The 19,223-nt window shown below is 30.7% G+C and overlaps 2 protein-coding genes across 3 annotated transcripts in view; both read left to right on the forward strand.

Annotated features, from left to right (window-relative positions):
- The first annotated feature begins 402 nt into the window (after positions 1-402).
- LOC130449276 (serine/threonine-protein phosphatase 6 catalytic subunit) lies at positions 403-4,293 on the forward strand. The gene is made up of 5 exons (XM_056786991.1): positions 403-646; positions 702-989; positions 2,318-2,472; positions 2,805-2,917; positions 4,067-4,293. The coding sequence occupies exons 1-5, from the start codon at positions 479-481 to the stop codon at positions 4,255-4,257; spliced, it is 915 nt and encodes a 304-aa protein (XP_056642969.1). The 5' UTR covers positions 403-478; the 3' UTR covers positions 4,258-4,293.
- A 2,543-nt stretch (positions 4,294-6,836) lies between these two features.
- LOC130449497 (uncharacterized) overlaps positions 6,837-19,223 on the forward strand; it is a 112,572-nt gene continuing 100,185 nt past the window's right edge. The window contains exons 1-4 of one of the 2 annotated variants that reach the window (XM_056787350.1): positions 6,837-7,001; positions 13,273-13,546; positions 15,545-15,825; positions 18,354-18,465. In XM_056787350.1, the coding sequence (XP_056643328.1) occupies positions 13,275-13,546; positions 15,545-15,825; positions 18,354-18,465 (665 nt within the window). In that variant the 5' untranslated portion in view covers positions 6,837-7,001; positions 13,273-13,274. The remainder of the gene's footprint in view (positions 7,002-13,272; positions 13,547-15,544; positions 15,826-18,353; positions 18,466-19,223) is intronic. The other variant, XM_056787351.1, reaches the window with a different exon arrangement.

Raw genomic sequence — 19,223 nt, forward strand, 5'->3', positions numbered from 1 at the left:
TTCAGTTCGATAAAATAACCTTTCCAGCCTTGTGTTGTAATGTATACTTTCCCGAACTCTAACTGAGTACGTAATAGCATAATATTGAACATTATGAAAAAAATCCTATTATAGGAATTCAGAGGTTCTGACTCCCTAAAAGAACACTCTTGCCTATTTCTAGGATGACTAGAGAAAATAAAGCGAAATAGATTATTATTAGACCAATGAATCAAGCTATTTTTATATAAATGATAGTAAATGCAGTATACATATAACATACACATATAACTAAAAATAACAAACAAGAAAGTAGCAATTTCTTTCACATATTCAGATTAAAATATACTGATACCGTATATTTACAATGAGAGAGCTCTTCTTTTTATATTTAGAGCGCGCCTAATGTCAAATTTCTTAAATGACATTTATAACAAGTAACCGTCAATGCAATAGTTTTTGTAAGTGACAGTTAATATAACCAGAACCAGAAGCAACAATGTCTTCTGAACTTGATAATTGGATAGAAATTGCAAAACAGTGCAAGTATTTACCAGAAAACGACTTAAAAAAGTTATGTGATATCGTGTGCAGTATTTTATTAGAAGAATCAAATGTTCAACCCGTATCCACTCCTGTTACCGTTTGTGGAGATATACATGGACAGGTTAGAAGAAAATTTTCTGGGTGTTTTGATATTTAATGTTTTTTTTTTCTTCCAGTTTTATGATCTCGAAAAGTTATTTCGGAAAGGTGGACAAGTTCCTGATACAAATTACATTTTTCTAGGCGATTTTGTTGATAGAGGCTACTACAGCCTGGAAACATTTACAAGACTTCTTACACTCAAAGCTAAATATCCAAATAAAATAACTTTGTTAAGAGGCAATCATGAAAGTAGGCAGATTACACAAGTTTATGGTTTTTATGATGAGTGCATGACTAAGTATGGAAATGTTAATGCTTGGAAATATTGTTGTGGAGTTTTTGATCTACTAACTATTGCTGCAGTAAGTTTTTAAAATAATTAAACTGATATAAAATAATTGTTGATAATAGAATAAAAACTGATTTCATCAAATTTATACAAAAGTTTTAAAAGTTTTTTTTTTTATTTTCATTGTATTCTTCATGTTTATTACCAAAATTAGTGCTTTATTCCATCAGTTTGTACTTATATCTTTAAGAGTTAACACGTTGACTGCAAATTATGGGAAACTCGTAGATTGTGTTCTTTTCTTGGACTTCAACTATGAGTTATCTAGTACTGTGTAATTTTGTGTAATTACAATTAAATTCTTAGTATATCAAAGTATTGGGGAAAGTACAAAAATCAATGCTTACATGCATTAACAAAACATTTATTGAAAAACAAATAAAAAAATAGAAGACCATCCTCCACACCGAGAGCTGGTAGTTTTATTTTAGAAGTTACTTTTTGAAAAATTTTTAAACCTTTTGGGTCATCTAATAGTGTTTCTCAGACATAGGAAAGATTTTGATCTGAAATGTTAATGCCAGATATTTCATTATTGTAATCTCGAATTATATTTGGATTCATAGAAATTTTTCCATTTCAACAGCATGCCTGTTTGAAATGCTAAGATCATCTCATTTGCTTTTCCATTTGCATGTAACAGGACCATTTTGCTGCCAAAAATATTTTGGAATTTCCTAACTACTGTTAATTTTCTCAGATTTTCTGCTGTAAATCTTTTATTTTCATAACCAGACTATCGGACTTGCATAGTTCATACAGTTTGATACCATATTTGTGTTTTATATTTTTTATGCATTAATGGAAAACCAATCTTCCCCACCATAGCATTATGATTTTATAATAGAAAGTTCAATCTTATAAAAGTAACAGTTTGACAATTCTACAATAGTCTTGAATACTGACTAAGCCGATAAGTACAAAGAAATATCATCCGATAAATATATATAACTTTAATGTAATTTGAATGGCCAAGAAAACATTCTGATTCCAGCGTGACTTCATGTGCGTGACATGTCAAATTTGAAGCCAATAAGTCAGCATACCAGTGTTTGTGTATCCTTCTTCAGAGAAACGACAGAAGCCAAATAGGTTTAATTTGCGAGACTTTTTAAAAAAAATGCATTTTTTGCTTTTTCATGATAACTATACACTAGAATTAAAAAATAATATAATTTGATTAAATCAAAATGTCAATTTTTTGACAAGATTTCTAAAAATTAAATTGTTTCTGACATTTGGGTAAATATATTGCATTTACTTTTCTATACTATTAATTTATATCTAATAATTATTAAGTATCCTAGAGGTAGAATTTTTGTCTTAATTCATATTTTGTAGATTATAGATGAAAAAATATTGTGTGTACATGGTGGATTAAGTCCAGATATTAAAACTTTAGATCAAATTAGAATTTTGGAAAGGAATCAAGAAATACCTCATAAAGGAGCATTCTGTGATTTAGTATGGTCAGATCCAGAGGAAATAGATAACTGGTAAATCTACTATATTGAATATATATTATTAATAAAGAAGCTTATATTGCTTAATGCATTAATTTCACTATGTTAAACATAGGAAGTAAAAATAAGTTTTCATAAATTTATACTCATATTAAATTGTCAGCATATTTTTTTAAATTGATGAATAATTTGAAAAAAAATATATAATTAAAGTCAAAAGTATCTATTATAAATTTCTTATTTCTTAAACCTTAGACTTTTTGTTTGAATTATCTACCTATCAAAATGCTTCAACTATTCGCTACTTACTAATAATTTCTTTCTTTTTTTTGAAGCAATCTCAATAATACAAATTTATATTTTAGGTCGACAAGCCCCAGAGGTGCAGGTTACTTATTTGGAGCCAAAGTTACTCATGATTTTATGAAAATAAATGCCTTAACATTAATTTGCAGGGCTCATCAGTTAGTACATGAAGGTAGATATTGTTTAACAATAAATTTTGATTACATCAGAAAAAGTGTGAGAATTAAAAATGAAGCTTATGAAATAATAAAGAGATTTGTATTTTTTTTTTAATTTGCTAAAGGCATATACAAACCCAGTTATGATTTATTGAAAGTTGAATATTTTCATCGAAAGAAAATGTTTCTTAATTTAACGTAAAAACGGTCAATTTTTGTGGTAATTGCATATAATATTTTTCAAAGTATTTTTAACAAGATTCAAAATGAGAGTTAATGGAACTCTCTAACATAAAAACTAAGAAATTTATAGCCGAAAGAAAATTGATTTATATTTTTATTGTAAAAAAAACTCAATTTCACCGTTAGCAATAGTACCTAAATTGCAATAAAGATGTAATGCAGTGATGATTTACTTTGTTTACTTACTAATAAAAATTTTGAACGATTTAGAATGCCTAATTTTTCGAAAAAATGTTTGAAATTTTTAAAAATTTCTTTTTTTCAAAATTTCTAAAAATAAATAAGATATACATTAAAACTGATATGGAACAAAAAGTAAGTATTTTTTTTAACAAGTATTTTTCTTTTTTTAAATTTTTTGTAATTCTGAAATAATACTAATCATACCCTAACGTATAACTGATATCATTTTGGAATCCTTTACATGTTGTCCTTTAAAAAATAGAGGGTTAAAGAAATTTGAAACGTTTATAAACTTATAAAATTTCGTTTTGAGTGACTAATTTCTTTGAAAATTAACTGAGATATGACAAAAAAACTAAAAACAATCTAATTTTCCATTTCAATTCAACAAATTTCCAGTGTAATTAAAAAATTTTAACATAATTTTCAAAGGACGTAAAAGTATAACATTGTAGAAATCTTGTAAATAATTTTTCATTTTTTTGTCATAAGGGATAATTTATAGGAGTTTTCCTTTTGAAGCATGTCCCAGGTTTGATCATTTTTCAAGGACAGTTTTCCTTCAGTGATTCCGTCTTTGAACATTCCGAGTGATGCTTTTTCCGCCACGTTTTCCAGTACTATGTGGATCCTGTTTGCTCTCAGACTCCATAATGAAAAACCGACATATAATTAGAATACCTGATTGTTATTTTTTTTTTATAAGATAACCGTTGTTTAGTTAAATATTTTTTTAGGTTATAAATACATGTTTGATGATAAACTGGTAACAGTATGGTCAGCACCGAATTATTGTTATCGCTGCGGAAACATAGCAAGTATTTTGGAATTCACCACGCCAGACAAGGGAGAAGCGAAATTGTTTCATGCCGTACCGGATTCAGAAAGAGTTATACCTAGTAGAAATGTCACACCGTACTTTTTATAAAGATTAATTTTAAATATATTTTAAATATGTTTTTAATAGTTTTGTTTTTTTCACTTCTGAACTGAACATTATCTAAAATTTTAGAGAATCAACCAATTACAAGTTGAAATGAAATTTTTTAACCCTTTTGTCGATCCATAATTTTTTGTCGACGTTGAATATACATAGTGCAATCCATCAGTTCTTTACCTCATTTAGTAGATAAAGCGTGTTCTCAAAAATATTTATGTACGCGTCAGTGACAAGTTTTAACAAGCTTTACACAACGTTGCAACTTGTTTTGCTTCATTTTATTATAGTAGAACTCGAACGACTCGACATTTCAGTCTATTTTGAAAAATGCCTCAAATTGAATTTCTCTCTATTTTTAGTCAAATTATAATTTTCGACTTGCTAATATAGATACCTGAAAACGATACATTTATAAAAAAAAGATTAAAAAACTTGAAATAACAATAATTGAACCAAACTATTATTGAGAAAAAAAAAAAAAGAAATAGCATAAATAGGAATGGAGGACAGATTAGATATTACAGTTAATAGCAAAAGAGATAGTATAAAAAATGTATAAAGAACGTAATGGTTCTCCAAATAGAAATATGGACAATAATGGACTGAAATGAGGAAAGAGAGGACAATTGGTAATGAGACCTATAGTACAAATTACAAAGAACAAAGTGCAACATGCTAAACAAGAAGCCGGCGAATTTTACTCATCTAAACAACTGAAATGGATAAAATAATGAATTGTTGGTGTGAAAAATGGGAGCTGTTTACAGTGACTTATGTCCAACATTCTCAAATAAAAATTGGTCTAAGTTGCTTCGATTGAGATGAGAATCAGTAGAAGTGGACCCACAAGAGGGCCGGCTGCCCATGATGCAACTGTTTTGAAACAAATATTGCAAACCAGTTGAACTTGCAACGGTTTGGTAATCTCGGCAACGTATAACGGCGGGGAGCCGCACATTGAAACTAGTTTGCAATCGGGTTAGTCATTAAACAAAACCAGTACACGAAAAGTACTGTTTTTAGATTAGAAAATATTGAAACAAAAATAATAAAATTAGAATTGGCAACCCTGATAATTCCTTATGATATCGGGAGGTGTCGCATGAGCAGGACCTTATTATTATCATGGCGGCAAAACGACGAAAGCGCGTACTTAATGATGATTTAAAATCAAAATATACATTTAATAAAGAAAGTAATGATATTGATCCCAGTGAAATATACGAGGATATATTGAAAAATTCTAAGACAAACAAAATTTCAATGTCAAAATATTTTATTACTCAACATATTCTCCTCTTAATTGGATACATTTATTACAGCGAACCTGCAACGTCTCTAGACCTTTCAAAAAAAATGTTTCTTCTTGCTCTGCAAACCAAACGTCCACAGCTTTTGTTACCTTCTCGCTGGAAGAACATTTACGACATTTTAAACTTTTTTTCAGTCGAGGAAAGAGATGATAGTCGGACGGAGTCAAATCTGGTGAATAAGGGGGGGTGTTCTAGCAATTCAAACCCTAAATCACGAATTTTTTGCACGGCAACACGAGATTGGTGTGCAGGGGCGTTGTCCTGCAAAAACAAAACACCTTTGGATAGCTTTCCTCTATAATTTTTTCCCATAGAGTGGTCAGTAATGTCGAAGAGTGATCTCCAGTTATTGTTCTACTCTTATCCAAAACATCAATCATGCTTTATCCATGGCAATCTCAAAAAACTGAGACAAGAACTTTTCCAGAAGATTTTTGGTCACGAAACTTCTTAGGTCTTGGAGAACCAGAGTGTCGTCACTCCATCGATTGTTGCTTTGTTTCTGGATCGTAGAAATGTACCCAAGTCTCATCCATGCTTCTACCCTTGCACGCTTTTGGTCAAAATTCAAACATTTGGAGATCCATTTTGCAGCAATTTTTCTTTTTTCCGTGACAATGACGTGAACTATATGATGAACGCGTTGCTTTGAAATATTCAGTGCTTTAGATATTCGTTTTAGCTCAATTCGACGGTCTGATAGAATCATGTCATGAACTGCATCGATATTTTCGGGGACTGGCACAGAAACTGGCCTTCCCGATCGGTCATCATCTTCAATGGAAAATTTACCTCGTTTGCAGTCCAATTTTTCACGGTTGCCTACGAAGGACAATGATCACCAAAGGTAATAAGCATTTCTTCGCAAAATAATTTAAATGCAACCTGTATGGAATGCTACGAAAATATATAGGAAAACAAAAATTTGTTAAAAGCAATTCATTCCTCAGAAAAATATAAAAAAAACTAAATTAAATAAACCCTTGTTTATTATGTTTTATTTTTATATTGTAAAATCATATTTTAGTTTTTTATTTACTTAGGTATACAGTTTAGCCGTTGGGTGAATTTTTTATAAAAAATTGTAAAATTTGAGCGTGGCTGGTCAAAATTACTCTAACCAATAAATCGCGTACGTCTATGACTGAGCCAGAAAGTAAAAATAAAAATATTTGAAAACATCCACTCGCATACAGGTGCAGTGTAAGCTGCCAAATATCACAAAATTGTGTTAGAAACTTGTTAGATTCAGTGAAACAGTTAATATTAGTTGAAATAGGAACAGTTCGAAGCGGTTGTTCGCGCGAGCGGTTTTTGTCTACTTAAAGCGGAAAATTGGAACAATATTATTGGCATGCAGTTTATCACAATAGATTAATTACGAGTTTGGCTTGTGTTCAAGTGTTTTCAAAGACAGTAGTAAGTTTTTATCTTCTCGTTTTAATAGTTGAAAGGGTACTTACAGACTCTTTATGAAATACACTTCAATAAGTTTCAATTGTTTGATTATTTAAATTAAATAGCTTAATTCAATTTAAAAAGGATTTTCTTTTTACATACGAAATTTTTAGTGCTGTGTCTATATGTATTTATATCGTGAACATTATATAACAAAGTTTGTGAGTCCCTAACCGACTTTTAGATTCCTTGACACACAAGATCCATTTAAACATCTTTGGATAATCCAACACTAAGCGATTATTTTGTAAAATTTTATTATATGGGGTGTTTCGGGGTATAACACAATAATAGGAAGCCGTATTGAATGTCTCGGGTCTGAAATTGTCAGCAAATTTGTTTGGTCTATACATATTTTGACCTGAAAAATTGAATACATCTATAACTGTAATAGTTTCTACGTTAACTGACGTAAAATACAAAAAACTCATTTCCAAAATACACTTTCTTTACGTTTGGAGTAAAATAACTTCTCAAATGCCCGATAAATGCATTAAACTTTCAAATAAAACTTACAGAAAATTCAATTCTGAACACACAATTTGCTCATTTTTGTTTTGATTTTCATTCAGTAAAATAAAGATATTTTCAACTTGCATTCACTTTTTAATGAGGTTGTAAACATCATTCTCTTCAAAATTAAATTTTCTGTAAAGTTTATTTGAAAGTTTAATACATTTATTGGGCATTTAACGAAGTTATTTCAGTCCAAACGTAAAAAAGTGTATTTTGTATTTTACTTCAGTTAACGTAAAAAATATTACAGTTATAGATCTGAAACCTGTTTTGTTCAATTTTTCAGGCCAAAATACGTATAGACCAAACAAATTTGCATGAAAATTTCAGACCCGAGACATTCAATATGGCTTCCTATTATTGGTGGATTAGGAATTCGGGCGAAAGTTTTGTTATACCAACTTTTTTCCTTATATTTACCTATAGAATCATTTCCCAAGAAATTAGAATGCTATTACGTAACACCCTGTATATTTTTCAAAATATCTTTCTTGAATTTTAAACAGTTGGCTCATTCGATAAAACGATTTATCAAAAACATCTGTCCAACACTATTTTTAAATTTGCTGAATTCGTGGGCTGTCAATGTTTGGGGATTGGAAATAATTTTATTGGGATAGTGTCCGCTTCGTGTCTGTGCTTGCTATGTACCAACATAGCGTTGTTGGGTGATTTTTAGAGTAGACGGATGGATGGGTATAACTGCGGTTACATTTTTTGATAACGTCGCCCATTTGGCCGTTGAACGAGTTTATCAAAGAAACCGCAGCAAACCTGCAAAACCTCCATTCATTGGATAACCACTGAACCATTCTAGATATTCTACAAGAAAAAATTATCTGTAACTAGACACAGAAAGCACTACAATACCCTGGACTTCTCCGTAGAGTAATTAATTTAATTATTGAAGATATATAGCAAACAATACTAGACGATTTGGGTGATAGTGAAGTTACTGTGTTAGTAGCTCAATTTTGTCCACGAAGCTTACATGAGAAACTTTACAGTATTATATATATAAAAACTCAGTTTTGTTGTTAAAACTAATTTCGTACCGCACTAGATCACATACTATTTAAAAGCTATTGAGAAAGTAACTAACTAAACTAACGTTTATACTTATCTCCATTTCAAACGTTAGTTTCGACGAGTTTTACATAGAATTCACCATTTCCAGAGGGAATATTCCATCTAACATGTTTCTCATTGAGATAATTGAACGCCGATTGAGAAGCCACGCATGCAGACATTAGAATAGACTTTTTGACTAGCTCTCGTATAATATTTTAGCTTAAGACGTAGACCAAAGTATATATATTGTAAGTTAATTGTTGTTTATGCTATTTTTTGATGCCTTCAAACTATACAATCATTTTTTACTTATACTTAATAGCGTTAACATAAATGATTCAACTTTTTATTTTTTGAAATGTTTCTTATGTACTAGTTAATCAATCTGTAATCGTGATTCGTATTACCCTTGTTTAACAGAGCGTAGCGTTATATATAAACAGGGATATTACGTATGAACATACTGTAAACAAAGTGAAATATTTTTGGCAAAAATTCTGTGCTCCTACGACAAGATGTAAATAATAGATATCATAAGCGTTCATATGAAAATTTCGTTAAGTATTTCAAAAAAAAATTAATCATTTATTTAAAATTATAGATACTAATATATTTTTCAGTATTTATAAACACATAATAATGATTATCGTCAATGTCAGTAGGTCATTCTAAAATTCGTTGCATAAAATCATAAGAATAAATCTAGATTACAAAAAAGGTGTTTTTACTACAAGAGCTAGACAGAAACTGAAAATAACATCTCGAACAGTTAACAAAAAGTGAACAATTCTAAGTAAGGTGTCATATTATATTTTATAGGTGTTAGCAAATTCTCAGCTCGTAACTGCCGCGATCTTTTTTTTCTATTTTCAGATTTTTATAGGATTTACTAGATTTGGGTATAAAAAAAATAATAAGTCTGTTACCGTAATATATTTACTAGCATTTAAACAACAAAAACATTGTCTTACTCTTCTTTTTTTACAATACTTTTAATCTTATTCTGTTTAACGGCAATATCGAATTTACAGTATTTTCACGACTTCGCGAATGCTACTGACTGCGCCATATGAATATTTGAAAAATTGAAATTCGTTTTTAAAGAGAAAACTTAAATTTTAATTGCAAAAAAGGTGTTTTTACTACAAGAGCTAGACAGAAACTAAAACTGAAAATAACATCTCGAACGGTTAACAAAAAGTGAAGAATTCTAAGTAAGGTGTCATATTATATTTTATAGGTGTTAGCAAATTCTCAGCTCGTAACTGCCGCGATCTTTTTTTTCTATTTTCAGATTTTTATAGGATTTACTAGATTTGGGTATAAAAAAAATAATAAGTCTGTTACCGTAATATATTTACTAGCATTTAAACAACAAAAACATTTTCTTACTCTTCTTTTTTTACAATACTTTTAATCTTATTCTGTTTAACGACAATATCGAATTTACAGTATTTTCACGACTTCGCGATTCCTACTGACTGCGCCAGATGAATATTTGAAAAATTGAAATTCGTTTTTAAAGAGAAAACTTATATTTTAATTGCAAAAAAGATGTTTTTACTACAAGAGCTAGACAGAAACTAAAACTGAAAATAACATCTCGAACAGTTAACAAAAAGTGAAGAATTCTAAGTAAGGTGTCATATTATATTTTATAGGTGTTAGCAAATTCTCAGCTCGTAACTGCCGCGATCTTTTTTTTCTATTTTCAGATTTTTATAGGATTTACTAGATTTGGGTATAAAAAAAATAATAACTCTGTTACCGTAATATATTTACTAGCAGTTAAACAACAAAAACATTTTCTTACTCTTCTTGTTTTACAATACTTTTAATCTTATTCTGTTTAACGGCAATATCGAATTTACAGTATTTTCACGACTTCGCGAATGCTACTGACTGCGCCATATGAATATTTGAAAAATTGAAATTCGTTTTTAAAGAGAAAACTTAAATTTTAATTGCAAAAAAGGTGTTTTTACTACAAGAGCTAGACAGAAACTAAAACTGAAAATAACATCTCGAACGGTTAACAAAAAGTGAAGAATTCTAAGTAAGGTGTCATATTATATTTTATAGGTGTTAGCAAATTCTCAGCTCGTAACTGCCGCGATCTTTTTTTTCTATTTTCAGATTTTTATAGGATTTACTAGATTTGGGTATAAAAAAAATAATAAGTCTGTTACCGTAATATATTTACTAGCATTTAAACAACAAAAACATTTTCTTACTCTTCTTTTTTTACAATACTTTTAATCTTATTCTGTTTAACGACAATATCGAATTTACAGTATTTTCACGACTTCGCGATTCCTACTGACTGCGCCAGATGAATATTTGAAAAATTGAAATTCGTTTTTAAAGAGAAAACTTATATTTTAATTGCAAAAAAGATGTTTTTACTACAAGAGCTAGACAGAAACTAAAACTGAAAATAACATCTCGAACAGTTAACAAAAAGTGAAGAATTCTAAGTAAGGTGTCATATTATATTTTATAGGTGTTAGCAAATTCTCAGCTCGTAACTGCCGCGATCTTTTTTTTCTATTTTCAGATTTTTATAGGATTTACTAGATTTGGGTATAAAAAAAATAATAACTCTGTTACCGTAATATATTTACTAGCAGTTAAACAACAAAAACATTTTCTTACTCTTCTTGTTTTACAATACTTTTAATCTTATTCTGTTTAACGGCAATATCGAATTTACAGTATTTTCACGACTTCGCGAATGCTACTGACTGCGCCAGATGAATATTTGAAAAATTGAAATTCGTTTTTAAAGAGAAAACTTAAATTTTAATTGCAAAAAAGGTGTTTTTACTACAAGAGCTAGACAGAAACTAAAACTGAAAATAACATTTCGAACGGTTAACAAAAAGTGAAGAATTCTAAGTAAGGTGTCATATTATATTTTATAGGTGTTTACAAATTCTCAGCTCGTAACTGCCGCGATCTTTTTTTTCTATTTTCAGATTTTTATAGGATTTACTAGATTTGGGTATAAAAAAAATAATAACTCTGTTACCGTAATATATTTACTAGCATTTAAACAAAAAAAAACATTTTCTTACTCTTCTTTTTTTACAATACTTTTAATCTTATTCTGTTTAACGACAATATCGAATTTACAGTATTTTCACGACTTCGCGAATGCTACTGACTGCGCCAGATGAATATTTGAAAAATTGAAATTCGTTTTTAAAGAGAAAACTTATATTTTAATTGCAAAAAAGGTGTTTTTCCTACAAGAGCTAGACATAAAATAAAACAGAATATATCATCTTCAATAGTTAATTAACAAAAAACCAATGGAATTATTTTCTAAATCTAATTCCTTTTCTTTGGTGGATTTCGTATTGCTACGTCTTCTTTTTGATAAGTAGTAAGCTAATATTATTGCAAATAAAATAATTGTCGAAATTGTCGATATGGTTAGTATTTTGTAATTAACATTCTTCTCCTCAATGGGTTTTAACTGTTTGACAATTCTGTTAATTTCGTATAGATCTTTGAGTTTTATTTCTGCAAGGTTTAATTGCATTGTCATAACGCTCACCATCATCAGAGTATCGATGGTTGTAGATACCAGTTTCTTCTTCGAGTTTCTGTTTCTCCAAAGAATCGGTAGCTGGAAGTTGACAAAAGGTGACGTAAAGTCCTCACATGGGTAAAATCTTTAAATTCCCGATAAAACATTGAAACGTTGAGGTTCCGAAATTTAACTGTAACAGTATTTTCACGACTTCGCGAATCCTACTGACTGCGCCAGATGAATATTTGAAAAATTGAAATTCGTTTTTAAAGAGAAAACTTATATTTTAATTACAAAAAAGGTGTTTTTAGTACAAGAGTACTAATGAACCAATTTGAGTAATCATAAATATAAATTATAAATAAAAAAAAATGAAAATTCGCAAGTTATAAAATTCTCTTTCACAAGAATGTCAAAGAAGCAATTACTTTGATATATCTCAATTATTTCTGGAGAATCTCATAACTCGCACTTCTATTATTATATACATGATGCAGTCCATGAGTTCACATCTTAATAAAGGAAGAAAGGACATAAATAAAACAAACTTTGATTCTTTTTCAATATATTCTCCCTTTGCATCTTTAGAGTTAAAATGTTCTTACACTGTCTGTTGAATTTCATCGTCGCTGATGAATCTTTTACCTCTTAACTCGGTCTTCAGTTTTGCGAACAAAAAATAGGCTGACAGAGCCAGATCAGGGCTATATGGTGGGTGTTCATTCTCTGTGAAGCCACATTCGTGTAGAGCAGCCTTGGAAAGCATAGTAATATGCTGCGTTCACGTTCCTTGAAGTAATGATGTAGGATCCTTAGAACATTTGTTTTAGAAATACTGCAATGTCCTTTAGAAACAAATGGGTGTGGAGGCAGACAAAACGTGAATAATGCTCCGCACGATACGACGGTCATCGATTATGCACAATATGCACCAGATTTGGCTGTGACAATTATCTCTTTTCGAAATTCGAAACATCTCTTCAAGGAACTTGTTTTGAATACATTGAAGCCATAAAAAGTAATGCGTTTAAGGTATTGGAGGCAATCCCAATCGGCTTACAACAAATATTTAAATTTAAAACTCAATTCCATTCTTTTCCTTTCTAGATATGGCCACCGCGACTGCGAGTCACATTCCTGAAATTATAAAACTTCAGCTCCGAAAACCTAAACATTGGAATTGGGAGCTATCCACTTCAAAATCTTCACCTAATATCACAATGCCCATTATTAAGCTTTATGATTACAAAGGGAATTTGCTCGTGGAAGCTAAAGACAACGGTACAACAACAACCAGTATATATGGTTCAGATTTGAAATTGAATGAGGATAATGGTAGCACTAAATCTGTAAAGAGAAGAAGGAATTTGATAAGATCCAGGTAAAAAATAATATTGATAAATTATTTGTCTAAATAGAACTTTTCAATTAATAGCGTAAATTTTCCACCCTGACATGTGATAGTTAATTCTCAGTACACATAACAAAAACTGTCCGGGTTATTAGAACATTTTCTCGGCATATTTACGATGTATCAAACGTAATTTAGTTATATGCAATCGTTATCCCAATTATTGGGATAACTTACAGGGGCCGAGGCAAGCAAACACTTTTCTGGGAAACTATAACCAGAATAGATCTGCTGAATGTATTAATTGAGTAAGAACAATCTAGGAATACTAACAGGAGTTCTATTAGCGCACTCAACAAACACCTGAAGACGCTAGACTTAGCGGATAATGCGGCGTGCAGATTTTGTTGCAAAGAGGACGAAACTTCTGTCCACATTTTCTCGAAGTGTGAAACACTAAGGAATTCCAGAGCACTACACCTTGATGCGTATGAAGTGGAAGACGAAGATCTCTAGTAATTAAAGCCATCCCACATTCTAGACTTTTTAAAAGGAGTGGCATTGATGGATAAGTTGTAAACTCAGGGTTCTCCAGTATCATGTACGAAAGGGGGACGCAATGGATCCTTTGGTTTGCAGTGTATACGAGACCCCAAATCCATACATACCTAATTTAAGTTATTTAAACAAAAACACATATATAAATGAGATCAGAAAAGCTGTCACAAAAAACTGCATGTTACAAAATAATAATTTTTTTTTGAAAGCGTGTACATCAAATCAAATAAAAACCATCACAAAGGTAATGTGAAAAAAACAGTGTTTACCAGTGACGATTGTTCAAATTTTACTAAATATTACTTTGAGTAACTAAAATCAGTTTATATGTTAGATAATTATATTATTTTGTGAAATTTTGTCACAAATATATGTTTATAATTCTGTTTTAAACAAATTATTTCGGTTCAACTATGGAATTTACTTAATGTCTTTTTCAGAATAAATTTTATATCCTTTTTAGCCTCTTCTGTAAAATTTTCTATTTGTGGGTTGCGAGGTGTTACTTAAGCCGACGATATGTAATATATAATTAAGGAAAAATAAAGTATTGTATGACACACGTGCGTAAAAGTATCACTTCACGCACTTGTATCATAAATAACTATTATACCACTGTCAAATATCCTATTGAATTAAATAATATATCCTACAGTTATATTCTTAATGTCCCGGACATACTCTTTTCCAATATTAAACGTTGACTCACTAAAATCATGGTCAATAATACAGAAAAATCGCAGAGATGAAGTTTTTCTAAGGCGTCTCCGTCTAGGCTATATGTAACTGACCCATAGCTACTTATTTGATGGAAAAACCTGAACCAAAATGTAGCAATTGCAATAGCAAATTGACTATAAAACACCTAATCGCAGAATCAAATCGACCACTCGGAACAATACCGGAAATTATAGGACTTAATTACAATATTACATACCTTAAAAATTACCTTAAACAGATCTCGATCATAAACTTAATTTAACAAATATTTATAGATAAAACACTTAATTTTTATAATAAAAAAAATATTGAATGTTATTAGTGACTCTAAAAGATAAAATTTTTTGAGTTTTGTTAACAACTATTCTTGAGATTCTTTAAAACAATAATCCATGAAACTTTTAATCATATTTTGCCTGCAAATAATGAAATATTCAGCTTCATTTATCAACTCAGATGATGTCTTTACATTACGGCATATTTTCACCATTGTTTTTTCAATAACAAATATAAATATACAAAGTTAATTATTTATAATTCAATTTAATTAACGCGTTTGAAATGCTCGATTTTATCTCATCCTAGTTGACGCGTGCAATAGTGAATCATCGACTTTTGTCTTAAAAATAAAAAAAAAACCTTATTAATGTTCCCTAATCCATTACCCAACTTCTAATTTGAATCATTGCATAAAATATTTCCAATCTAAAACAGTGTTTTCTTTTTCCCTTTTTTTTTTATATAACGTAGAAGCGACTCATTTGGTCCACCGACTTCCCTTATGAAAAAAGCATCTTCGAAGGTCTCCATAAATTCCCAAGACAGGAAACAGCTCACGCAAAGAAGCAATAATTCGGTTAACAGTGAGGGTTTTAAAGAAAATAGCGATATAAACGACCAGAAAACTTTCAATGCGGTAGAGAATTCTATTTTCCAGGAAAACGAACACGAACAAAAAAGAAAAAAAACCGAGGTTACTGCAAGGAATCGATTGGAAAAGTCGAAAAGCGACTTATTATACGAAAAACGAGGTAAGAAAGACTTGTTTTGTGCATTGAAACTCGTAAAAAATAAAATTGCGTGCAAAAAATTGACACAATGTGTAAAAAACAAAATTTGATATAATTTGAAGGTATGTCTCATAACCTTAATTTTTACGTACCACACCTTACGAGGATGGTCCCAGAAGTGCCTGACCCAACAAAAGAAAAAAAAATTAGAAACAAATATATTTATTTTTCAACATAATCTCCACTTTTCCCGGCATGTTCAATAAGTTCGAAATCTCCTTTTTATCTTTGACCACCGAGCCATTTTTTCAAGTCTGGGAGTAGAAAATAATCCGAGGTGGCTAAATCTGTCGAATAGGGTGCATGAGGTAGCAGTTCAAACTTTAATTCATTAATTTTGGCCATTGCAATAACCGATGTGTGGGCTGGTGCATTGTCTAGATGAAACAACTCTTACTTTTTAGCCAAATGCTTGTTTTCTTCGCTCAAACGTTGCAATACGTTCGCAAAATACTCGCCATCAATAGTTTTTCCTTTTTTAAGAGAGTCAATGAAAATTATCCTACTAACATCCCAAAAAACCAACGCCATGACCTTGCCTTTCTGGGTTCTCCCATTTCAGTCCATTGCTTTGATTGTTCTTTTGTTTTGCCTGCGAAGTGATGGATCCACGTAGGTTGGGGAGTTGGACAAGTTGTTGAAATAGACGAAACAAAACTCTCAGCAACCCCAATCCCCTCCGAAGTGGGGGATGAAATAAAACTTTAACCTAACCTAATCTAACATAACCTAACCTAACCTAACCTAACCTAACCTAACCTAACATAACCTAACCCTCCATAACTTTTTTTCTAACGATGAACGACGGCTAATTTTTTGATATTTGACACTTACCCCTACCAATATTTACCTTTCATTGAAGTCGATCAACTAAAAGGAGTCTTTTCTCTTTGAGTTTGGGAGCTTCAATGGACGATCTGATTTGAGCGACTGCTTTTTATATCCATAATTTTGTAAAATCGACGCTTGACTAGAGATAAAGTCCAACAGCTACCCGCTTATAGTCGACAATGAATCCCCACACATCGTCAAACGTAACTTGGTCGTGCTTATCGTGATCGGGCACTTGAACTTGAATAAAGATTGTTTTCGGATGAATGTAAAACGATAGCTGTAGAAAAATATACTGGAGACATAAAGAATGATTAGCGAAGGCAGGATTATTGAATGATGGTGATCTTAGGTTAAACTTTAGTGCGGAATTTCCTCAAAAGGAAAAACCAATCTCAGGTCAGGTTCGGGAGGTGTATAAAAAAACCAACTTCACTACTACTCTTCATTCTATTTTGTATCTAAATGGCCGAAGCTAAAAAGTCAAAGTGACAAAGAAAATATAGCTTCTAATTTGAATAATAATGAATCTTGTGTCAAGAAATATTCAAAATAATTCAAGAGTTAAATAAAATCTAATCTTTCTTAAGAGAAATATCACGGCAAGAAGTTAACTCCCAGAAACATACAGGACTTAAAGATGAGAAGGTATATATCAAGGGTTTATTAATCGATGAAAACCAGGACTACTAAGTAATGTTTTGTCAATTGAATTTTAAGTGGAAACATAACTTTCTGAATAACCCTCGTTGTTACCAAGTATCCATAGACCTTATCATCTTTATTATTTTCCAATAATGTGCAAAATAGAAACTGGACATATATTTTTGAGCTTTTCAAGTGATTTGACCACTTTGTCTCTGAGCTTTCTGTCTTAGTCATCGTTCCAATATTCGTTAGGATCTTTTAAAATCTGTTATTTTTGTACGCTATTTCACTTACCAATTTCCCTCTTTTTGATCTTTCTATAGCCCGCTGGACTACGCTGATCTCTTTTGTCAGTGTACCTTAGACTTATGTTATTAATAATCTTTCTGGATTTCGATCTTCCACGGCCTTCGTAACCAATTGGGTATCTTTTTGTTCATGTTAATATCCGGTGTAGCTTCTCTATTCATATCTTCATATACCAGAAATATTGCAAAATTTTAATCCTCATTGTAGATATAGATAGGACCTAGAGTTTATTCTTTGTAGCTGTAATCTTCCAAAGGTCTTCGACAGAATTGATTGTTGTTCTGAAGGAAACTTCTTTGGGATCAAAATTTGAGAAAGAGCTGGTACCAAATAACAGCTTATGCAGATGATATGAACTATGATATACTGACCAAAATGAACGATGAAGATATAGTGGAATGAATAAAAAGGCAAAGAATATAATGGCTCGGCTGTATATGAAGAAGAGCGTGAAATGATTCCTTCAGGGCTGCAGTGGATACCACGAGATAAATGAAAGCAAAAAAGCCTCACATCTGCAAGAAGTAGAAGAGGACTTAAAACTTATAATGATTAGGAACAGGACTCTATGTGGTAGAAAAAGCAAAGAAATTTGATTTTTACTAATCTTATATACCTTCAGAATTCCTATATTATAGAGGAGTAGATATTAAAAAAATTCCATATTAACTTTAAACTATAAACTCTTATATCTATTGCAGGTAATATATCCTTGACAAAAAATGTAGAAAAGAGTCAAACGACAGTTAAAGTTGGGGAACAAACTAGGCACAGGAGATCAAGAAGCGACGATCTATTCAGAAGGAAACTAAAGTGAGTTTTTATTTTGTTCGTTTATACTAACTTCAAACGCATAATCAAAAAATTATTAATTGAATATATGATTTGATCATTTTGCTATAGTCTACAGTATTTTGTAGGCATTTTAAGTATTCTTTTTTGCAAAGTTACACTAAAACCTTATTCTCTATACCATTTCGTTAGTTATATGTCCCGGGGTTGCATAGAAAACATCATCTAACAAAAGAATCAATGCTATTGGAATTCTTGAGATCTAGCTATGAAAATAGATCTCCTTATCAGATTCATTCATTAGGGTAAAAGTTGTGGGATCTCATTCCGTAAAAATTCTATGTACTATTGAAAAAATATGAATTTTATTAACCACCGTTCCAAAATCGTCATCGAAATTGCTTTAATTTTCCAGAAAGATCTAGAACTTCACAAAACTTTCCAGAAAATCAAGATTTTGGTTGATTTTTGATGATTATCCAAAATGTGATTGACCTTTTGAGAGTTTTTTCCTGCTTAAAAAAACTTTAAAAGCTCTCCAAAAATAATTGAGTAGTTTTTTTTAATTTTCCAGGAAGGTACAGAATGCCTCCAGATATTTTGAGAAAATCCTACCTGCTGGAAAATTGCTTGGCAAACTTTTGAGAGTTTTGTTAAATTTTTCTAGAAATTGGCGTAATTTTCCAGAAAGATCAAGAACATCATATATGTTCAAGAAATTGTTAGAATTTTCCAACAGCTACCAAAGAATCACTCGTTTTTTTATATTGATCCAAAAC

The sequence above is a fragment of the Diorhabda sublineata genome, chromosome 10 (assembly GCF_026230105.1).
Source record: "Diorhabda sublineata isolate icDioSubl1.1 chromosome 10, icDioSubl1.1, whole genome shotgun sequence".
NCBI lineage: Eukaryota > Metazoa > Arthropoda > Insecta > Coleoptera > Chrysomelidae > Diorhabda > Diorhabda sublineata.

Excerpts from the sequence above, each read along its gene's own strand:
- LOC130449276 (XM_056786991.1), top strand. The coding sequence starts at position 479 with ATGTCTTCTGAACTTGATAATTGGATAGAAATTGCAAAACAGTGCAAG. Across the intron at positions 990-2,317 it reads ATCTACTAACTATTGCTGCA|ATTATAGATGAAAAAATATT; the intron begins GTAAGTTTTTAA and ends CATATTTTGTAG. Across the intron at positions 2,473-2,804 it reads CCAGAGGAAATAGATAACTG|GTCGACAAGCCCCAGAGGTG; the intron begins GTAAATCTACTA and ends TTTATATTTTAG.